Source organism: Paramormyrops kingsleyae, chromosome 5 (assembly GCF_048594095.1).
Source record: "Paramormyrops kingsleyae isolate MSU_618 chromosome 5, PKINGS_0.4, whole genome shotgun sequence".
Lineage (NCBI taxonomy): Eukaryota > Metazoa > Chordata > Actinopteri > Osteoglossiformes > Mormyridae > Paramormyrops > Paramormyrops kingsleyae.
Window position 1 is genome coordinate 17,851,403 of NC_132801.1, and position 23,533 is coordinate 17,874,935.

Here is a 23,533-nt window from a genome sequence, read left to right on the forward strand (position 1 = left end):
GCTCTAAGCAGAGTCAGGGTGGGGCCGTATACTCTGAACCCCTTAATGACTCTCTTGACTGTGTTCCAAAAGGATATTCGCTGCCTTTGAAATCTTTTCTTATACCCCTCCCCTGGATCATATCTCTCTGCAACTTTTGCCCAGAGTTATACGCTTGAAAGGTTTTTGATCTTCATGGTGTCTTTGCCGTTGGTGCTTAGAGACATTCCAAAGACAAGAGCATTTAGTCTGTAATAATGTGAACCTCTTTTATAAAAATGGATGTACTCAACAGAGAGCATTGGGTGACTTCCAAAGGCAGTTTGCTGCAACGGATTGTTTTAATGAAGAATTTTTCAGGTTTTTATGTTCTTTGTGTTGTCCTGATGCCCAGTCTTGGACCACTATATAAATGCTTGAAAATTTCAGGTTCATAAAAGCGGAATACTTCTTATAAGCACTGCAAATTGGCTATGTTTTGCTCAATCCATTTACCCTCAGTCTGAACACTGCTGAAAATCACTGGTCAAAGTTATGTTGCTTTTATTCTTAACACTACAGATGGTGTTTAACTGGGTGACTAGCATTTGCTGCATTTGCAAGGAATTTAAGCTTATACTCAACCTGTGATTCAGTAGTATAAAAACTCATTACTGCAAACTGCAAAAATGAGAACACTATGGTATATACATTATTTGTATCCAAAGACTTTCATTGTGTTTAGTCTTCTTAACATTATCCCATTCAGATATACTACATTTTTCTTACCAAAATTATGAACACTGTATATTTAATTCGAAGTTACTTTGCTGTTAATATCTGCTTACATTTCAGAATTTCTCATTCTCATTTGCAGATGTTTTAGGCCAGGTAAGAAAAAAATGAATAATAATTTCAAGCAAATTATAAAATCTAAAAAGTGCTTTTATTCCCAGACTAAGAGATATAGTCAGGGGTGAATAAATTGCAAGACTTTTATACTATATATCCTGCTTCCATTTCATTTAGTGTTTTATATAATTTGAACATGGGATAATTAGTGAACTGCCATCGATGTCTTTTATACAGTCGACAGTAAATGCTGCTGTATCATACACGGTTCTACCAATACCTGGATAAAGGGCACAAGGGGGATTCTAAGGTTACATTATGCTTTTTAAAATGATTCAATCAATCAAAGTACTGAATGCCAGTAAATGTAGTGTTGAGGCACAACCACATGGTGTCACTGTGCAGCTTTTTCTTTCAGTGCCATGTGCAATATTTACTGGTAATCTAAGTTGTTTTGTAACATTTCAAATACATTCAAATTCACCTCTCTGATGTTCAGATGCTTCTTACAGTATGTGTGCCATTGCACGTGTTGGCCTTTTATTATAATAAACGTCAGTATTTACTTATTAAACCTAAATCAGTCTACCAGTAAATTTTTTCCGATCCCCCATAGTCAGGTTAAGAGACTGGTCAGAGATGACCAATTACTCAGATGATTACATTTAAAAAATATAATTATTTCATAAATATACAGCTAACCAGAATTATATTTTATGCATATACTGTACATGTAAAAGATACTGTTCCTAGACTAATAATTAAAAAAAAATAAAAAAATAATAAAACATTTTCAGACCTTACAAAACAAGATGACAAGGTCATAGTCACGTCCTAATTTTATTACAACTGACCTGCAGGCAGATACTAGATCATATCATTACTACATGAACACTTAATATTCCATTGATAATTTCTTAAATATGTGAAGTAAATAGGATAAAATAGGCAGGAAGCTGGGAGCTTTCTGAAAGCAGGTGTTACATTACCCGAGCTCCCGTTCACAGACATAAGGCAATATCCCTGCACGTAATTTTTTTAATACATCTTCTATTGTACAGGAAAAAAGAACAAGTTCACAACATACAGTTATAATATTTTCACAGTTGTGTGAACATCATACATACTTTATATTCTTAAAAGATACACTGTAATACTCATCACCCTTAATAATATTTTATAATCAAATATTAACATTCTAATAAACTGACATGTCTACACTAATTTTACTCCATAAGAAAGTCTGTATACCATAAGACAATTTCCACTTGTGTTTGAATTCCATGACTGCAAAGAAAACGTTGTATTAAATAGAGGGAAGTGCTAGCATGACAATTTTAACAGCCAACTCACAGAAATTTTAATTTTACAGCATTCTTGTCCATGACTTCTGGATGTAAAGTCTGACAACTTTAAAAACATGATTAAAGAATACTGTGCAGGTCACCATTTTTTTAAATATGTAAAATAAAACAGGTAAAATGTATCTTAACTTGGGTTCAGCAGTAAACAGTAGTTTGAGACTTTGAAATTAGTTCTTTTCCAGGAAAAAATATTTTAATGCATGGCACCAAATGATTTCATGGTTTCTCGAAGTGCAATCTCTCATTTTTCTATATATGATTATACTTAGATAAATGGTTGACATTTCCCTTTCAGATATAACATTGAAGTGCTGTAGTATACATGGAAACAATGTTGACAACGTTTCACAAGAACAAATTAATTTTGTCTAGGGTGATACTGCAAGTGGGTTACTTGAAAAACATGCTAAGTGCATTGTAGAAGTTGTGACCAAGACAAAAGGAATCAATTTGGATCTACAATTAAAGATCGCTTAAACATATAAGGGGCAACTTCAAAAACAAAAGGTACACAGACACACTGCTGTCATGTCCTAATGTCTGAACACCCCATGTAAACTGTGCAGCTAAAAAGGTTTTGGATGCTGTAAAAATTAATTACACAAAAGATGTTTTGCATATAAAGAAAATAAAGCCACAATATACAGGTCATGTTTTAATAGGACAACATTTTTGCATACAAACCTATTTACAGACGTGTAGAGTTGTCCTTTCCTTTACCTGTGAGCCTACATGTATGCACATTTGTGTTTCCATACTGCTAAACTGCTAATATGAAAGCACAAAGCAGCACACACACATTGTACTTTTCTACATGTATGTTGCATTCTTTCCTAAATCTCATTTCCAACCTTTTTTGGGTAAATTTTGTATTTGTTAACATATATATTTCACTTTAAAATTTATATTTTTACATTTATTTTCCCTTAAAAAATATCTAAATAAAAGAGATGATAGTCCCATTCCATCAACATTTCTGAAGCTTTTTCAATTACATCTTTCTTTAATTACTCTTTCTAAGATCTGCAGATCCATTGGGTCGGTGGGTGAGACGACATTACCTAATGTAACATGATTGGGGGAAATGGAGGTTTCACATTTCCTTTTTAAAATTCAATTTCAAAATCATTTTCTAGCTGAATGCACACACTCTAACCGTGATGACTGTAGTAAGCCCCGACGTTTGCACACGAAGACAACGAGCATGTTTGTATCCAAGCATCTGTGTGGAAATGTTGAGTACAGAATGGTTGAAATGACATTATTGCACATGGCATTCTGGGATTGGGATCCCCCCCATCTCTTTTCAACACTTTAGTGTGTGATTAACACAAATCTTTACACCTATATCTGTTTATATCTAAAGCCCATGCCTGCACCTTAGTGATCAGTCCACATACATGGGAGAGGTGGGAGAAGCAGGCATCTGATCAAGGATTCTACACACGTAACTGGCAACATCCACAGTTCGCTCCTCGTACATCAAGATGAACGGATGCTTCTGCAAACCACAGAAATGCACCAATGAGTACAAACTGTAGTATACACACACACTACAAGGACACAAAAAGTATATTTTACACTCTGCCAACAATTACAGTTACTTACGAGAAGCTCTCTATACTTTGGCCTTTTTGATTCGTCTTTTGTAAGGCTAAAAAGAAGAAACATAATTATCAGTCCTTTCACATGGATATTGCATGCAGATTTCCTCTGACTAAAATACTGACATATCGAGAGGAGTTTAAAATGATGTCATTTTCATTCCACTAAAAAAATGTCAATACGGTTTATGGAAATAACATTCCATGCAAGGAAACTAAATGTTACTTTTGTCTCGACATACCAGTCTCATTAACATATATACTTTTTATTGTTATACTCACCACAGATTGACAAAGTTGATGAACTTGGGAGAAAACTGCCTTTCCTCAGAGTTGCTCAGCTGTGGAGGATCTCCCTTTACAACTTGGGTCAGCTGATCAAAAACACTATTCCACTTTGGGTAAGGGAATCGACCAGTGGCCAGCTCATACTGTGCCGAAGAAAAACAACAGTAGGATCATTTTGTAAAAAACGAGAACAGAAAATTTTTACAACCGAAGAATATTCAAATCAATCATATTTTCAACAGTTCTGATTATTCGCCTACTTAACTATCAAAAACTGAACCTAGAGACAAAGAAAGAATCACAATTAATGGGAAGGTAAATGAATTAGAGATGCGCCGATCCAATACCGATACAGATTCTGGTACAAGAGCTCTTTTTAATATAAGAAATGTATATATAATATATAAATATGTATACTTTATATATTATGAATATTTTTAAAACTAGTAAATACGACCTTGTTTGTACATCTTGTTTTAAGCATTTTTGAGGCATTTGCAGTTCAATTTGAATCAAGTGGCGAATGCTTAAAATGCCCAACAATTGTTCTCCCACTGGCAACAGTGTCACTTACACCAAGGGCTGCTATCGCAATGAAGTGCATCACAAAGCAACCCAAGCTAGCTGACTCCTCAATCATCAATTGCTTTTTTCATATAACTCGCATTGTCTCGCACAATTGCGTACGCTTTGTTTAGTGGGATTTTTTACTGATCACTGCTTCCACTTCTCAAAAGTCTGTCTAATAGGTCTGGATCGGTGCTGATACCGGTCTGAATATCAGATCAGTGCATCTCTAAAATGAACATCACTATAACTTGTATGATTATAAATTTTGACCTACCAGTGTGATCCCCAAACTCCAAACATCTGAACGAACATCGTACCCCTGCCTGGAAGCACTAGGGTCTATTCTTTCCGGCTATAAAATAAAGAGGAAAGACAGCACATATTAAATCATTGCCTTAAAATCATAATAAAGAATTTCTTTTTTCTTCATATTATATTTATCTGCCTGCTTAGAAACGTATTTTCATTATTTATTAACATCGAATAAAAAGAGTAAAAAGGCTATTTTTATATTTACTTTGCCTTTAATGATGACCGTACATGGTAAGTTTATTCATAAAGAATGAAAAATCTCATTGAAGACTCCAATTAAAATCTGAGGCTTTCCTGTGACCATATATCTGATTGTATGTCTCTGACATGGTATAGTTGTCCATGATCAATACCGAAGAACAAAACAAAAAATAAATGACTCATGTACAAGAACAGAAGATTCTCAGAAACCACTACTCAATACTACATTACTCAATGCTAACATTCTTTCAAAATATGGGAAGAGGCTATGTTACTACCGAGGAAACACTTGAAACAAGATTCCTTACCGACTGAAAGCCTTCAAAAATGTTAAAACTGGAAATGATCTGATAGGCATAGTACACCACCATGAACAATAACAGACTGAATTAGCCACGTACGGCTCAATTAGCATTTTTGTATTGCTGAGCAAATTGATTTTAAATCGCACAGACAAGAAAAACACATTTTTAAGTTAATACACATGCAGAGATAAGATTAGATGCTGCAGTACACAAACAATTCAATGCACAGAATCCATAATGGTGCCACGAAAGGACACAAAGTACATTTTAACCTCTCTTCACTGAATGCAAAACTGACACACCGCCATGTAAGGTCTGCATCCTGCATCTCTGGTTTTTGCGATAGAGTCAACAAGCTGTCCACTGATACCAAAATCACAGAGTTTGATGTTTCCATTCCTGTCTAGAAGGAAGTTGGAAGGCTTTATGTCTGAAAGTGGCAGGGAAAAAAAATAAACATGATAGCATTTGAAAAAGGGCATGTGCATAATTTATTTGCAGTGTTACTAATGTGTAGTGTCTAGTATTACAAGAATATCTGGTAGGGTACCAACGGTAAATGTTATCCTACTAAGATGTTATTGTTCACTCATTTTTTTTTCCTGAACTTACCCCTGTGAATTATTTTCAAGTTTTCTTTTAAGTGGTTAAGTGCTTTCACAGTCTAGAATTAAAGTCAGGAAAGGATCGTAAGTAAACATATTATGGCCATCTATTTTCATGTAGCTCAAAATACATTTTTTCAGAATTTCATTTTTAGGTAGTATAATGAACTTACAGCTAATGTTATTTTGCCTAATATTTCCTCAGGAATTACATCGTCTAATGAAGAATACACATATTTGTAGAATTTGTCAAATGAGGTAGACATGAGTTCCATACATATCCAACAGTCACCCTGAAAAATAAAAGTATTTGTCATTTTTTGTCACACATTCAAAAGCAATATATATGAAGGTACATTTTATTCCAAGTATTGTCACCATATATGGCAAATAAAGAGATTATTAATTGATTTCTTCAAAATGACAAACTTTTGGTAATAAAGATAATAATAGCATATAACACTAATGGAAAAAAATGTTTAATTCCATTAAAAAGGAATTGCCCTTCTGATAATATTCTGTTGAGTCTAATCCACAATGTTTAAGTTATCAAAACGATGAACAATACCTCTCTGAAAAGAGCCCCGTAAAACTGAACAATAAATGGACAGTCACTACTTCTCATCACGACATCCAAGTCCATTAGAAGCTGCTTCTGTTCCTTTTCATCAACAGTTGATCGAATTCTCTGCGATGTAAAGAAAAACAGCACAATTGTAATTCAATGCTGACAACTGTAGTTAAGCACCCACCATCATGATCATGATATGGTGCATAGCGGAAGAGGATCTAAATCAGGGGTCTCAAACTCCAGTCCTGGGGGGCCGGAGCCCTGCACATTTTTGGGTTTCCCCTCATTTAACACACCTGATTCAACTCTTTCTGCTAATTACCACACAGCTCTTGAGCTGAATCATCTGTGGTGGAACAGGGAAAGAACTAAGCTACACAGGGCTCCGGCCCCCCAGGACTGGAGTTTGAGACCCCTGATCTAAATAAAGAGTGAAGACATCATTTGTGGGTAAGCACTCCACATTCAAAGAGAATGAAAATGCAGTCGAATGTCAGTATTACAAAGCAGAACATAAATATCACCACAGAACAACTGCAGCACAAATACCATAGATGATCAAGTATGATGGCCTCGCCCTATAACGCAAGGTTAAAGATATGTGCCATTTAGCCTCTTGGAATAGCCTAGCCTGTCTTTGTCATCACATTGACTTAAAAATTAAATTAAGCAACACAATTTACGATTCCAATTTGTCAAAGTGATCGCAGCTATACCAAAAGGTTGCCCATCGCTTAGCCACATCATCTTACATAATATGAGACATAAACACCATATCAATTATTTTTCATGAACGCGTTTTAGTAGAGCTGAACGAGATTGGAAGAAATTCACAGTGAGTTATTTGAAGTTTTTGTAATATTTATGAGTTGAAAATTAACTATATAGCTACATAGAACTTATTAACTACCAAGAGTCTGCCAACTATGTTAATGGTGTTGCTGTGAGTTGTGCCAACAGACACAAAGCAGTGCTGATGAATCACTTGCTTTTGCTCAGTATTGTCTCTATTGTCTCTATAACACGAGACGAAGGACTTTTCGTGACCAGCTCTTGTTCACTTTTCTCCCCTTCATTCATTCTTGGTTAATCTCTCACACACGGTCTATGAGTGAGCCCAACAGCGAGGACAGGAATTATTATGATTATCTCGGAGAAAGCAGTGGCAGTAAATGGACATACCAAGGGAGTGAACTAGTCAACTATCACCCAGTCTCTGAATTCCTTCAGGTTGGGAGAAAGAAATTATTGTCCATTTTAACCGCAAATTAAGTCTGAATTAGCATATAAAGGTTAAAATGCACAATAATTTCATCATATCAGCGTAAATGAATATAAAATAAGTATACATCTGTGCTGTTACAACAATTGATCACCACATGTATCGCTTTTAAAGGTGAATGCTTAATTGCGTACCAGTTATGTGCATCCCTGATTATTGAAATAATCAAGTGACAGCCCTATACAAAAGTGATTCTTGGTTTTCCTTTCAGAACATTTAATGTTTTTTCCTGCTTAAAAAAAGGTTGTCTAATTTCCAGAACTGTTAAGACAGTATAAAAATCAACACTTATAAAAAATTTTTGAAACAATATATAGATCGACTAGGCCCCCAATAGTCATATTTGATTGTCTTGGTAACCCCTCATTACAAGACAGGAGGTATGCATCACCTTGACTGCCATGATTTGGCCACTTGGCTTGTGCACCATCTTGTTGACAGACCCATAGGCACCTCTCCCAATTTCACCAAGGTCTTTGAGGTCCTCAGCAGTAAAGTCACAATGCTGTTCCGGGGATATCTTAAGCTTTCCTGATGACTCGATACTGTGTGTTCGCAGCCTCTCTCTGAGGACAGGAATGATAACAGGAATAAAACCATCAAATCAATATAATGATGAAGGAGAATATAAACTCCACCTATAGTTTGTGATGCTTCTAAAAAATTTTGCATCTAAGAAATCTTTTTAATAATGAAATATCAATCAATTCCAAAATAGGTTTTTAATTAAAATACATCAAACAAATCATCAGATCAAATCACAACAAATGTTTCCAAACATTTTCTACTTTAAATCGCTAAAGTAGACTAGTTACCACTGGAAAGACTTATTTACAGTGATGAGGTAATAGAAGTTCTGAGTGGCTTGCTTCTATTGCTCCTACTGTTGTGTCTGAAATGAAATGTATGGCTTTAATAATCCTCCCATCTGACAAGAGACTTTTCATGTAAATTTCCTGGATAGTAGAAAGTTACAAAATGCAGAGGGTCTCTAGAGTCAGGGGTCTACTCACATGTGTGGGTTCTGAAAAGGAGGCCCAGTTGTGTGGATTCTGGTTGTCGGTTTAATAGGTGGATTAGCAAAATTTAGCTTCAGTGCTTTACGTTTACCTGGAAAAGATACACAGACAGTGCGCCTTTGACAATCAAAAGAAGACTGTCAGAAGAAAATACTGTGAAAAATTCTTCTAATTTCTACTTATTCTAAGATTTCATATTTCATCATATTCATCAGAACAGTATTACACATTCTGTCCTACTGTAGCATAATCTACACCTAATTTAATAGCTGTGATATAATGGGAATATTTGGGGGATATAAAGTAATCATATATAGTTTTTCCTAATAAGTAGCCCTAATCACTATGATATACATTTGACCGACTTGCACTGAAGGTGCATTCACAAAAATACAAAGTAAAAAATTGATTTGAAAGATAGCAAATAAGTGACAATAAAAACAATTAAATACAAAGCCTGTGTGGAACTAACACTAGCTTATAAAAACCATATACTACACCAACTCACACTATTCTCTAATACACAAACATAAATAGAAAATTCAGAAATGTCAAAAAAAATGCTAATTTCAACCATAAATGTTTCCACAATAAATATGAATTTGTATTTGTACAACAAAGTTTTGTATGAAAATGTATTTGCAGATAGAAATGCAAATGTAACAGCATTGAGGCAGGTCTCAGATATAGACTGAGGTTTAAAAGGCCAAAGCAGGTCAGGGCTAAAGGTAGTTCTGTATTCAAAAAGGTAGTTCTTACAATGAAGAATATAGAAGTAGCTACCTTGGTCAGTATGAAACAAAGTAAAAATATAAGACATCACATGTGAACTTCATCCTTTAAAAACCATAACATGTCCTATATTTACAAGAACTGTAAAAGATATATAAATGAATAAATAAAAGTACAACACAGAACGGGTGTGTATATAAATTCTTATATATCTGGGCTATCAGAGGACTGCCTCTGAATCTCATGGTTTGTCCACCCCTGTTTTCAGTACTGAAATCATTAGAATTTTATCCCATGTTTACAAGCAAGTATTCATGATGAGGAGGATTTGGCAAAAAAAAATTGCCATCATTGCCACTGTCAACAAATACGTGAAACTGAAGTGAATGACGAATGAGTCATGTATGTGACGCCATACAACATTAACAACGAGCATAATGTTCTCAAAGTGCAGCTCATGCCCAACGAGAGATACTATGCTTAAAATAATAAAATAAAATGTGAACAGCCTTATCTGTTAGTAGTACTGAAGCAAAAATCCTGGTAGAGCTTCCATTACAATATTTTGTATGTAAAATATGAAAGTAAAATTCAGTTACTTGAGTGAACATACACTGCAAAACCTACATTTTGAAGTGGCACAACAGTGAACATTTACCTGTCAACAATGTGATTTAATCAGCCACGAACAAGTGATTCATAGCAAAGTGTAAATGGAAGCTCACCCACCACATTTTGTATTAGTGAAGAACAAAAGTGGACAGACTCCCCATACCAGACTGTTAAACCGAAACACAAAAGGCACGGTACGTTAGCAAAAAATACTTGGCTTACTTTGGGGAACTCCAGACAGGTTTATCTGAAAGCCTGAGGTAGAGAGAAAACATTTTTAACATGGTTTTGTTTTTGACATATGCTTGATTCTTCTCTAATGTGGAAATAAGGTTAAAAAGATCTCAAACAAATCCACGTTAAATACCTACAGGAACAATACACCCATAATCTATTTTGAAGCAGAAACAAAGCAACAGTGTTGCTGAAAAATGTTTATTGGCCTAAATAAAATGCAGGAAGAATGTATAAAATTAATTGCTACCATACTGTTCACTGATCTTGCCTCCTGCAGTATAGGCTAGTAGTTTCACCGTATATTGTAGATTTTTTTTTTACTAGCTTAATAAGAGCTAGATTAAGACAACAATTTGGAAATTATGTTTTAATATTTTTTTAACAAAACACATCTATTTAACAGCACCGACAACATCAAATCTAAGTGGGAATATTGGAAGTGGAGATGTGCCATATCTGGGCTCCACAAAACCATTCCTGTAAAAAACTGTCTTTAAAATTTGGGTAACAACCTTAAGTTCCAGGGCACAGACAATAAGCTGAATTCTCCACTGTCTCATGTATGCGGTAAATGAACGTGATTAAATTTCTAACTGTCAATAAATGAAACATAAGCATGGGAATTACCAGAACCTATCTAGCAGGTGTCATTGAGTACTTAGTACAAACCCCTCAAACTCTGCACCAATACCCATTTACAGTCCAGAAAGAAAAAACAAGCAGTTGTAAGAAGCTTCTGATGAGTCTGGCAAGTGCATTACCTTGTCCTATACACATGTAGGTGAGCACACATGACTAAATATCGAAGAACTGCACACCCCAACGGAAGGGCTTACATCGTAAAAAGGATTGATAAGTAAATTCCTTACTCAGAGTGACAACGGTCCAGTTCATAAAGCTAGACTAGCTGGATGACTCGATTGTGAATATGAATAATTTACATATTGTTAATAATATATTTAATTTATTTTATTATAAATCTTCAATTTGGCTAAATATTTTTTAAAAATATATGCCAAAAATTGCTTTATTTTGTTAAAGTGTAAAGTATGTCACCGTAGTTAAACTGGTTGATCCAATGCAGGGCCTGGAGTCTAACCAAGGAGTCACAGGACACGCAAGGCAGGAGACACAATAAACAGGATGCCAGTCCATCACACGTCACACACACAAGTAAACAAAAGGGATACTGACCCACCTAAACCATAAATCTGTAGGAAAAAAACTACACAAAACGGAGACAGAACAGAGAAGTTCAAAAGAAACCCAGAAGAGGGTCTGATGTCACAGTGCTAAAAACCAAGCCACTGATACGAAATCTGAAATTATGTATAAAAAAATTAAATAATTTCTTTCCAATTTCTTTAAAGATGTATTTTTACCAGTGCAAAAAACAAGCTATTGTCATGTTATTCACAGTTTCATCACATAGATTAATTTAGGAAGATTTATATTCCTTACAGGTAATCATCAGAGTTTATACTGGCTTCGTCACATATAGCTGTTAACAGTTCATTAGTATAAATATCTGTCAATATAGACTAGTAGCCCTGGGCGTGTGGGCCCGCAGGTGAATATTTCAGCGTTTAGGTCAAACGGGAGACATTTTACCTCCCTCTATTTTCCATCCACCAAGATGGGCAAAACCAAAGGAAAGGCAGCTATAAAACGCCAAACAAATATTGAATGGCAAAACAACAGTGTTGGTAAACAATATTACTGCAGACTAAATGACCTAGTAACATACTTTAACAATAAGGTCCATTTTCCATTACCGAGACAAACGAAGAAAGCACTGCATTTAAATTACCTTTTCCCCCCACCACCAAGTGCAAAGATTTTACACTACTGCGAACAAAAGACCATCAAGACTAATAACTTATAAACAGGATGGAATGCCTATGGAGCTGAAAGCCAGAAAACTATATAGTCAATAAATGAATTGCAGAAACTTTTGAATTTTGTTTATACACATACCATGCATACCCAAATATGGAATTTCATAGATAATATATATTTATAGATTTTCAAAATTAACCTATTATAAATTTAGGGGAGCATGGCGAATAGAACTGTTACCTCACCCCTCCAGAGTTGGGGGTTAAAATCCCACCCCCGCTGCATGTGTGTGGAGATTGTATGTTCTTTGCATGTTCTGTAGCTTCCCATAATCCACAGAAATGCAGTTTGGTGAAGTGGCGCAACTAAATTGCCCATAGGGAGTGAATGTACGAGTATGCATGAGTATGTGATGGACTAGTATCTTGTCCAGGCTGTACTCCTGTCTTGTGTCCTATATGCTCCAGGGCTCCCCAAACCTTATGCTGGAAGGTGGACGCATTTTACATAATATACATTATTGAAAACAGCAAATACTGCATGTCACCACTTAACAGAATATATCCTCATCTGAGATCCGACTTGTAATAGAAAAACAAAAACACCCACTTATGGATTGCTTCCTTATTCTTTGGCTTGATAGTGGAAGACAAAAAACCAAACTGCACCAGGTCCATTGTGGTTCAAAGCTACGCGTTATTTGTTTTACTACACGTGCCCAATGATTTACTGTTATAAATTACTATTATATATTATATATATATATAAAATAAATTACTTTATTGGCTCACCCAAAAAAGTGCGGATGAAGCATCTTGTCTGCATTCAAACCTCACCTACTATAAATCAAGATCACATCACAAAAACTAAAGCAGATAAAGAACGGTAAACAAAATGCCTATTTAGCTCAAGCATAATTATGACCTATGGCTACTACAACAACTTTATTTACTTGGTAGCTAAACATTAATGGTTACTCAAAATGACAAGATGAGAGGGCTCTGAAAACTTGTGACTGGATAATAGGTTAGTGGAACTAAATTGGAGTGTTCTAAGTAAAATTACTCTACAGCTACAGTTTTAAGAATATTCTGTAAACTTGGAAAGTTATACACCTAGTAAGTAATAGGGTTTTTCCACAGTTAATCAAAAATGCCAGTTACTGCAAAAATAATACAATAATTTGTCTTAATGATGCACTATACTCATAAAGGAGACTCATTAAGAAAGACACTCCACAAAAGAATACAACTAAAGAAAAAACGACCAGTTAAAAATGAGGAAAAAAAAATTAAAGTATCCATCCATCCATCTTCTAATTGCTTATACTGGTTACGGTTAAGGGGGGAGGGGCAATCCCAGGCAGCACAGGGCTCAAGCCTACAGCAAGATTTTGGGTGATACTGATTTTTTCATACCTTCATATCTTCTAGACATTTCACCCTGGTATACAGTGTAGGACAGTATTTATTTAAAAAAAATAATAAAAAAAATTAAAAATAAATTAAAATTAAAATTATATTCATTGTGTTGCCTACTGTAAACTCTGGAAGAGTTTTTCAGTGTGGAAGTTGAGCACTACAGAAACTAGAAGACAACTACTTGATATACACCCAGGGTGTATGGGAGGTGTAGTTAACCAATCTACTAACAATTAAAGGTAAATACTTATTTACCTTTCAACATTCCACTAAGCAATGTGCAAATTCGGAATCGGTTCACTCAGGGTATGAGAAAACCCGAATCAGGGTATGACAAAACCCGAATCAGGGTATGACAAAACCTGAATCAGGGTATGAGAAAACCTGAATCAAGGTTTTCCATGTCCAGGTTTCCGTAGCCTCACACCACTGGATAAGGTAACTTTTCCTAATATCCAGTTTCATCCATGAGAAAAATGTTTTGAGGCACATAATTGTAGAACTAGTAAAACTACTGTATAGCCTATATCCAAAAATTGGTTGAAATTGGAAATATTCCCTTAAAACAAACTATACAACAGTAGATTACAGTATTGCAAGGCAATCAAAATCACAAGAGCTGGCTAACAGTACCAGTAATTGATTTTTAAAACCATATAACCATCACCAAAACAAATGCTAAATCATAGTTGTCTATCAGATATAGGATTTGTTTGGCATTTATTAATGTGCATTTCACCAGGTGCTAAAACTGAGTAAATGGAACTTAAATACACAATTCTTTCAGAACTTGGGAAGTTGCTTTTTTTTTGTTTACTTCAAAAAGTTCATACAACTGCTCTGTACCATTTGAAAATCACTGTCAAGGTATGTTTTGCTTGTTTCGTTTTAAATCCCGAAACCTTTGTATAAATGTACGTACAGTATTAATGTTTCTCATCTATTCTGTTTGTACAAAGCCTTTATAAATGAGCCCCCAGGAGTTTATCCACCCTTGTTTTTCCCCCAAGCCTGTATTTAGGGTCCGCCTTTATTTGTTCATGTCGACCATGCAAAAAAAGTTTCTATCCCTAAATAAACCTTTAGTGATCAGTGGTTCTCAGACCTTCTGTATTACATACCAGTTTAGATCAAAGCAAAGTAGGCAAGTACCACATGGGTGGGGGAAAAAAAAAAAAAATCACAGTATCCTGAATGCACGTACGTGTGCACAAACACATGAGCATACACGAAAAACAACAGCACTTACCATTTCAGTGATATGGGGTGAGCCTACTTGGCATGGCAAAGATTAGAAATGTCAGGGATAAGTGGAGTAAGCTTTGGTCTTCCTCTGTTCGAATTTAAGTAAATCCCAAACTTAGGTAACTGGGATCATACCGCTGTTTCGTGGTTTTCCGACACTTACTAACACTTGTAGTGCTCCTTGTATCACCATTGCAGGTGATGAGCTATGGTATCAGCTACTGCAGGTGACCGAAGAATAATCCTTCTCAGACTCAAGAACTGCTGCATACAGTATAGTGCAGGCGATGTTAACCTGCCCTAAATGTGTCATAATTAAGAATATGTAAAGTGTCTTAAACATCGTGAAAACTATTAAGAAAATATATTTTTAAATTAAGAAATAAAAATGTTCAATTCCTGTTTTTTGTTTTTTTCAGCGCACACAACAAATAATAACAATATTTTTGCGTATGACCTCAAGGAATTTCAAGTATCATTGGTAGCATGCATACCCCAGCATAAGAACCACTGGTCTTCATTAATTCATTCACAACAATGATTAAAATTCCACAAAACTCTTGGTGTCCAGCTGTTACCATTTTAAATAAACTGGAGTAAGTTAAGTAATAGCACTCAGAAAACACTAATATAAAAGACTGACATTCAAAGTGGGGCACAATATTTTGCTTTGAAAACAAAACATACTTAACTGGTACCAATCAAACTCACAAATAGGACAGTAAACCTATCATGGCTAAATATCTCAGCGTCTGTAGTCAAACTATGCGCACAGAAAACCTCATCATTTCAAAGAAATACATTTAATATAGGACAACAATATGTATGAATGAATTGACAAACAACCCTATGTTTTGCTGTCTAAACTATCATTTTATAACTCTACATTATCAAATATAAACATACATACATATATACAAATACACAACTCAGAGATTGAAAATCATAATGAATTTTCATTGTTATGACCAATGCAGTTTAAAATAAGAAACTTTTGAAATACACAAGTTTTAACAACATCATTCAATCACTGACTTGGCATATACATTACATAAAAATGCAAGCAAACAGCTACAATCCAAAATCGGTAACAAAACTACCACTAAAAATTTCAATTTGTAGACCCTACACAGTTTAACTTATGAGCAGGCCATCTGTCTGCTATTAACTAAATATTCAGATCACTAGCGTCTGTAACAACTGGTGGGGGAAAAAAGCTAAGAAATTTATAGTGAGACTTATAGTGATACTTCTGCTACTTACTTGATTACATTCCATGAACTCACTGATTATATTCCCGTAAAATATCCAAGTAACTTATGAACTTCATATTGGAAGTACAGAAATAATACTACTGTTTTTTTTTATTCCAGACAATATAAAATATGTTAACATTATTTCAATAATAATAATAATAATAATAATAATAATAATACAGAATCATTGCAATTGGAAAACAATTAAAGATGTTTTTAATAAGAATGTGGATATTTAAAAATGTGTCTTTAAAATGTTATATTAAATATTGACGGTCTAAGGATACATAACACCATTGCTAGCATGTCGTTTTGTGCATTAATATGGAAACAAACAAAACGTTTTCACACCTTGCATTCCTATAAAAAAATGTGTAAGAGTACCTGTTTCATTCTGACATCTCCAGCACGTGTTGGTCTCTGAAAGGTTTAAATTAAACATTTAATGGATTGTCTGCAGAAAAATAACCTGCACCGTGACAAATCTCGACATTTTCATGACGTCGTTCTAGGACACAAGCCACCACTTTGTGTAGCCAAATATTTTACCAAATACACAGATACACTCGACTTGCAACGATATTTAATCATGTACAGAAATACAGTTAGCTTTTGGGTGCAGTCTAGAGTTCGCAACAGGCTAAATGCAGTTTCAGTGAACACGAGCCAACTGGCTATCTATATTTTTACTGTACTTACATATCCTAACTAGGTTACTGATATCACAAGAAGACAATACAATCAATGCAACAAGCACTGTTTTTTTTTCTTGAAAATTCCAATAGAAACATATCCAAATGATTTAATTCGTTAATGCAAATAAATAAAGTATAACATAAATAGGAGCACACTTAGCTGGTTAGCTTGTTGACTTGCTAACATTTTGTTTAGTGTCCATAATTGCCACCAATCAAGATACCTGCGGGTTTCGGTCATTTCTCTTAACACGGCATTTTGAACATTATACGGCCACTGTTGGTTTAAACCTTATTTCTCAGCAAATATGTATGTTGTAAACGTACTACATGCTGCACTGTAACATCAGGCCTATGTGCAGAAAATTGCTAATATATAGCAGAGCTAGCTAGCATACTCGCTAAGTGGAAAAACTGCAAATAAATATAGCTAGTTAACTACGCATTTTCAATTAATTAACGTTTAATTTCAGATGTCACTTGCCCTTATACACTGTGCCAAAAATTTCATAAGTAAAACGGATTTATTAAAAATAAAACAAGGTATATAAACTAGCATTTTACACAGGCCTATACAAAACGATGATGAGGAAATACACACTGCATTGCTAAAGTGCAGCAGTGGCAGGGTGAAAATACATCTTCGCCAATCATTTTCTCCTATAATTCTGGCAAAAATCACTTGAAAAGGAGCAGTTAGGGGCTTTTGAATGTTTAACGTCTTACCCTGCATGCTGCTGACTGTCGTTATGTGCTGAGACGGGGACTGGTGGTGGTATGATGTTGATGTAGATCCTGCATTATTGCTGCTGTTGCTAGAGGAGGTTGTTGAGTTGCTGCTGGGGCTGGGAGTCGCCATTGTTGCGTGATTGATTCCAGCAGCTCAAGGCTGCAATGCAGGGAGTTTAAACTTCAGCTTCTCCGGGCAGGACACCTAGCTACTAAACTCAATATAGCAACTGCGCTCCACAGCGGGGGCAGTCTGCGCTGAGCATTACGAGCGGGGATAACACTATCTGCGGTACAGTATATGCACTGTACGTGCTTATCACAGTTTTGTCTAGGTTTGAGGGGAAAAGTTATTAGGCAACTAATTTGTGGGGTTTTATTTATTTGGATAGGACATGCTAATTAAATGCATGATATATTGCAAGTATAATAAAATTGCATATCATTTAAAAATATTTTAAATGCATTTGAATCGCTTTGTTAATAAACTTTCATAAATGAAAACTTTCAGGTAAACATATAAAGATTAAATAATAATAAAATGGCAGTTCTAATTGATTATTTGAGCACCATAAGCCATAAGCTTATTTTGATTTATTATACAATCCAACGTTCGTCATTCCTATGAAAGGGGGAAAATGCTGCCCACTTGCTTTAATTGAGTTAAGAGGAACATGGGGTACCTTGTCATAGATATTTCCTGACACATGGTAGTACTTAAAAATCTAAATTTTCAAATAATGCCTGTATTTATGGTGTTCTTTAACTTAACTTACTTCACTGATTACAAATGAATCAGTACACATTGCACAATTTTAGAATTTCATTATATATTATTACATTTATTACCTGAAATCTACTGATTAACTGATAATTGGTCTGGCTCCATCCATACTGAAGGAAAAGTACACATTATGCCTTGTAAAATATTGTAACATGAATAAAGAACTACTGGATGTCCAATATCTTTAATATTTTTTAATTAAAAATTTCCCATTGTCAAAGTAAACAACAACAATTAGTCAAGGTTCAACAATCACTAATGTGCACAGAAGCATCATTTTTCTTAAATGCAAGTCAAAAAAACAGTTGTACTTTACAAATAAAAATATTTTTACACAAAACAGCCAGATGCCAGCCATTTGTTAAATACAAACACCCCAAATATATTGCACGCTGTCCAACAAGATTGGATTGTATATTTACTGATTGGTTGTACAGAAAACAGACTGCAAGAAAAAGAAAAAAAAAGAAAAATTTCAGCAAATCAGAAAAAAAAAAAAATATATATATATATATGACAGAGCAGGTCAAACAAACAGTTGTTACTCGACTTATGTACCCTCTTTTCAAGATGCCATTATCCTAGCAGCTAACATTGTATATCCAACAATGAGTTACAGTAGACTGTTAAATATTCAATAACAGGGCAATGTATAACTGTATATTTTGTTAAGATACATGTACACCAGGGATGGGCAATCTTCCAGAAAGGGCCACACATACACACTGGCCCTTTGCAAATAAGATTGCCTGATCTATACGCTATTTTATTTTAATTAATGGTAATTTCTGGCATGTTGAATCAAAAATGTCTTGGCATGGACAAATTTAACTTATTACAAGTTCATAAGGGAACATTTGCCAAGCAGAATAGTGCATTTCCATCAATGTAAAGTGAATGCAGGTTGATTTCAAATACTTCATTCAAACTTTCCAAGCCCAAAACTCCATTTTGATTTAGTAAATAATAAATGTCTAGCATTAAAATTGCTGTAAGGTTTACCAATGTCCATTGTTTCTCACTCATAGTTAAGACTTCTGTGTGGAACTCTACCATTCCCCTTAAGTTTCATCCTGTCCTCATATACATACACTGTGCCAAAAGCATCATTATTTGGTCGAGTTTCAATGACCCCTTCAAAAGTGAGGTGGTGGATACCAGAGATATCTTGGTGATAGCCACCATCATGGTCATGTCCAGCCATGAAACACACTACACTCTTATGCGAGTATAAAATAGAGAGAACGTCATCATAGTTCCAGGCAAGACATACAGGATCTGTAGAACTGGGATGTATTGGAAGGTGACCTGGCAAAGATAAAAAAAGCACTTACTGAAATGAATAATGTGGTGCATAGCAATATGTTTAATTAAAGATTGCATTACTCAATTAGTTTTACACATTCTAACAAATACAAAAAAGTGTTGCTACTTACTCACAATGGTGACTTTCTCTAGTTTCTGATCTGACAGAGAGAGTAACCTATCCAGCCATTCCAGCTGGTCTTGGCCGAATCCTCCATTGAACTTCACAAATCTCTGTTCCAGTCCTGAATATGCTACAAAAGTAGATCTCTTTGCTGTCACTGTACTAGTAATACTTGTAAATTCCTTCCAGACAAACTTCAGTGATGTACGCGCGCGCACACACACACACACACACACACACACACACACACACTTGCTGGAATAAAAGCCAATACACATCTATATGAATTAAAACTTAATAAATATGAATAACACCAAATTATAATCCCAATATGCCATGCAGTTTAAGTTCAGAAGACCATTCGCTTGAAAAAGAGCATAATTAATGTGATTTACCAGTATGACTGAAATGGTATTGAAGTATTACTACTTCACACATTACCTTTGCAAAAGGAAAAATAATCATGATACAGAACAACAATTACCTGGGGGCTGATTTAAATCATAATTGCCATTGTGCTCCTGTAAAATTTTAAGTGCCTGGTTGTACTGCTCGCTGTTTTCTTGGCGTCCAATAAGGCTGACATCATAGGCATCAAGCACCACAAAGCGGAAGTTTGGAGCTGGACTGAAATGGTAGGCATAACTCTGCTCATTGTCTGGATGCTTCTGTTTGATTTCATCCTCTCTCATCGCAAAATCTGTATTTTGGCTGTTAAGTGATGTAATAAGATCTTGTCTACTGAAATTATAAAACTCGTGGTTCCCCCACACATGGTGCACAGCGATGCCAGTTCTGTCAAACTCTGTTAAAACTGTATCAAGGGCCTTCTGTGATGCTTCATATTTTTTGTTGAAACCATCAATAATGTCCCCAAGTTGAAGAATAAAGCTAGGTTGTACAGTCTCCGTTTTCCACTTTTCGTTTGCTCTACGCAGCAATTGAAGACTATTCCTGTAATACCGTTTTCTTGTATGCGTAAAGTTGTAACCATCGTCAATGTCAGCATACTGGATATCAGCTATTACACCAAATGTAAAGAGGGGCTGTATGCTATCATCCATTTTTGATGCTCTTGAGATCAATCTAGAAGACAACCCTTCATGCTTTGTCCACCACCTAAAACAAAACAACAGTTGCAAACATTAACCACTCACATAATTAGCTAGGTGAATATACATGGACAATTTCAGTGACAATGTGGATGGCATTTTAATTTCACTAACAAAGACTGTGCAAAATTCCATTCTGTAATTGTACAAAATAAAAACGCTGAAAATGTGTGCTATTATGTCAGCTTGCTATCTTTTACCCTGTAGTTTAAAGAGATTACATTTACTCTCCATTCTAATGAAGAAAGCATGTGGATATTTAGCTCTTCATTTTTAACATTCACAAGTTTAAATTCTGCTGCATGATTGGGGTGGTAGTTGACAGTATGTCTGTTAAATAAACTTTCGTTTTAGTGGTTCAGCGGGTAGTAGCAGTATTGGAGGTTTGAATCCTGAGTGTTCTGCTCCTCCCGTAAGCCAAAAACATGCAGTTACACTACTGTCATCTCAAAACTGCCCGCACTGTATGAGCATTTTCTCTGCAACGGACTGTCGTCCCAGGGTTCCAGCCATAAGACTGGAATAGGGTCTCAGGTGCTGGACAATGCCTAGGGTAAGCTGGTGGAAGAAGGATGCTTTCGTTTATACATACAAGACACTGAATTGTTAGCACGCTGTAACACGTCCAACTGAAAAGTATTTTCGAGTTCACCAAAACAGCAGCTGTAATTTAAGAACGACAGAGCAGATTTAAAAGTGCGCGGTTTCTTTTTGAATATTACAGCAGGAAATCTCGCGTTCTGACCACCCAGCGGTAACCCGGAAGACGCGGAATTCGACAAGGCCAAAGCAGTCGAGCAGCGCTTGCCGATTGGCTTTTTGGAAGGAAGTGTTCAATTCATACAGCGGCACAACGTGTTTAACCATTAACTGTAGTGAAATTATGTCAAAGCTATATAGTGGATGCATTTTAATTACTGATTACGTAGTCCAGTGCGTACTAATGTTATAATGTTTAACTTTTTTCCTCTCTCATCCCAAGTGAAATATCTTGTTTCCGCACTGTTGACCTGTGTATAGCTATAGCCGACCGCTTGACCTGTTGAAATAGAAACCATGCTCAATAGAATTTTTATTATATTCCCATCACTTACCCCACAACTCTTCTTTCGGAAACACATTTATTACGAAAAGGACATTTGAAATTGAACATGAAAGTATTTCAAGTACACACTAGCGTATTCGGTAAGACTGTCCACTTAGGCGCAGAGAACGCCATTACTGATTCGTAATACAAATAGGGTTACCACATGTTGTTCTTGATTGTAAGCCTTTGTTACTTTAATTACTGTAACGTACGTTGATTTAGTAATACCGTAGAAAACATGTATTCCATATTTTTTGAATGCTCGCAATTTAATGTAAAACCATTACATTTTAAAGCGTTAAAATGAAAGGCGTTTCATGTAACTCATGCTGAGTCAGTATCATCAGTATAAGAGTAATATCTGGCAGCCTTAGTGATGGTCGCTGTAGCCAACATCAGGTTCGCGCTGTAAAAGTGCTTTTCAAAATAAAAGCCGGTGACAGGTGGAACGTTTACGCATGCGATTATTTACTTACTTGTTCATAGCAGGCTTTTCTTGTTTGGGTCAAGGTATCTTTTGGGAAAAAATATTGTAGAATCACATAGGGTAGTGTCTGGTGCGCACCAGTTAGTATCTGGTGCACACCAGTTAGTATCTGGTCACCTATGTCCCTTTAGGGGCTCCGTAGTAGAGGACATGCATCAACTTTTTTTTTCTTTTCGTTATCTCGATATCATGACTTATTTTTCTCGTGATCTCGACATAACCAATGTCACTTTCCCGTGATCTCGCGATAGGTTTAGTATTATCCTCATGGACAAATGCATCAGATTTTACTTTCAGAATCATAATCAGAAGAATTTATTAATCCCGGAGGAAACGTACTGCTCACATTGCGACTGCGCAATCAGACATAGACACGAAGACAAGAATAATACAGTATAAATATAAAAATAGGAATGAAGTGTTAAACAAATTACAGCACTGTTAAACATTCTAATAAATAAAATAAGATAGAAAATCTCTGTACAGGAATCTAAAGTACCTTTGTCCAAAAGTTACAGGAAAAGTAAAAGTGTATAGGAGTATATTGCACAGTAAAGTAAAAGTATATTGCATCAATATCATAAGTGGTTATATTGCACTCGTTTGTAAAGCCAAGTTAGACTTCAAACTGTGGGAAAAATTCTAGATATATTGCACCGAATCATGAATAAGAGGAAATAACAGCTAGTGTGCCTGTCGATGCTAGAAATTTGTCATATTATAGTGTTCGTCATTTGAGAAGGAGGCTCAGAAATTTGCAGCTATAGCGTCGGAGGAATTATAGAAAGCCTGAACGAGTAGTCAGTTTCATTACCAACCAACTGGAGAGTCCGGGACGTCTCCATGGTTACCGGGTGATGTTTGAAAGATGTCGGCTTAATAAAAAAAAGTCGTGATCTCATAATTAAATTCAATTCAATTAAAAAAACTTTATTTG

The 23,533-nt window shown here is 35.4% G+C and overlaps 2 protein-coding genes across 12 annotated transcripts; both read right to left on the bottom strand.

Moving 5' to 3' along the window:
- Positions 1-1,631: 1,631 nt before the first annotated feature.
- map2k4b (mitogen-activated protein kinase kinase 4b) lies at positions 1,632-17,984 on the bottom strand. Of its 8 annotated transcripts, XM_023837245.2 has the most exons (14): positions 17,695-17,983; positions 16,658-16,693; positions 10,498-10,530; positions 8,926-9,022; positions 8,748-8,804; positions 8,304-8,478; positions 6,628-6,747; positions 6,233-6,352; positions 6,067-6,118; positions 5,757-5,884; positions 4,911-4,988; positions 4,061-4,209; positions 3,783-3,828; positions 1,632-3,675 (listed from the first exon to the last, which is right to left on the bottom strand). In XM_023837245.2, exons 1-14 carry the CDS (start codon positions 17,825-17,827, stop codon positions 3,562-3,564), a joined length of 1,338 nt encoding a protein of 445 aa, XP_023693013.1. In that variant the 5' UTR covers positions 17,828-17,983; the 3' UTR covers positions 1,632-3,561. The 8 variants fall into 8 exon arrangements, with proteins under 8 accessions (XP_023693013.1, XP_023693015.1, XP_023693014.1 ...); XM_023837247.2 differs by lacking the exon at positions 16,658-16,693 and having other exon boundaries at positions 17,695-17,984; XM_023837246.2 differs by lacking the exon at positions 10,498-10,530 and having other exon boundaries at positions 17,695-17,984.
- A 676-nt stretch (positions 17,985-18,660) lies between these two features.
- adprm (ADP-ribose/CDP-alcohol diphosphatase, manganese-dependent) lies at positions 18,661-22,817 on the bottom strand. 4 transcript variants are annotated; one of them, XM_023837241.2, is made up of 4 exons: positions 22,586-22,817; positions 20,395-21,029; positions 19,918-20,040; positions 18,661-19,789 (listed from the first exon to the last, which is right to left on the bottom strand). In XM_023837241.2, the coding sequence occupies exons 1-4, from the start codon at positions 22,591-22,593 to the stop codon at positions 19,500-19,502; spliced, it is 1,056 nt and encodes a 351-aa protein (XP_023693009.1). In that variant the 5' UTR covers positions 22,594-22,817; the 3' UTR covers positions 18,661-19,499. The 4 variants fall into 4 exon arrangements, with proteins under 4 accessions (XP_023693009.1, XP_023693008.1, XP_023693010.1 ...); XM_023837240.2 differs by lacking the exon at positions 22,586-22,817 and adding an exon at positions 22,117-22,494; XM_023837242.2 differs by lacking the exon at positions 22,586-22,817 and adding an exon at positions 21,615-22,107.
- Between the last annotated feature and the right edge of the window lie 716 nt (positions 22,818-23,533).

What these genes read in the sequence shown, in the direction of transcription:
- adprm (XM_023837240.2), bottom strand. Translation starts at nt 22,175, where the DNA reads ATGTTCAATTTCAAATGTCCTTTTCGTAATAAATGTGTTTCCGAAAGA. An exon ending in TCCGAAAGAAGAGTTGTGGG is followed by an intron (nt 21,030 to 22,116) that starts GTAAGTGATGGG and finishes GTTTTGTTTTAG; the next exon opens with GTGGTGGACAAAGCATGAAG. An exon ending in AGAGAAAGTCACCATTGTGA is followed by an intron (nt 19,790 to 19,917) that starts GTAAGTAGCAAC and finishes TATCTTTGCCAG; the next exon opens with GTCACCTTCCAATACATCCC.
- map2k4b (XM_023837245.2), bottom strand. Translation starts at nt 17,827, where the DNA reads ATGGCGACTCCCAGCCCCAGCAGCAACTCAACAACCTCCTCTAGCAAC. An exon ending in GAGATGTCAGAATGAAACAG is followed by an intron (nt 10,531 to 16,657) that starts GTACTCTTACAC and finishes TCTCTACCTCAG; the next exon opens with GCTTTCAGATAAACCTGTCT. An exon ending in ACTTCTATTACCTCATCACT is followed by an intron (nt 8,479 to 8,747) that starts GTAAATAAGTCT and finishes TCCTGTCCTCAG; the next exon opens with AGAGAGGCTGCGAACACACA.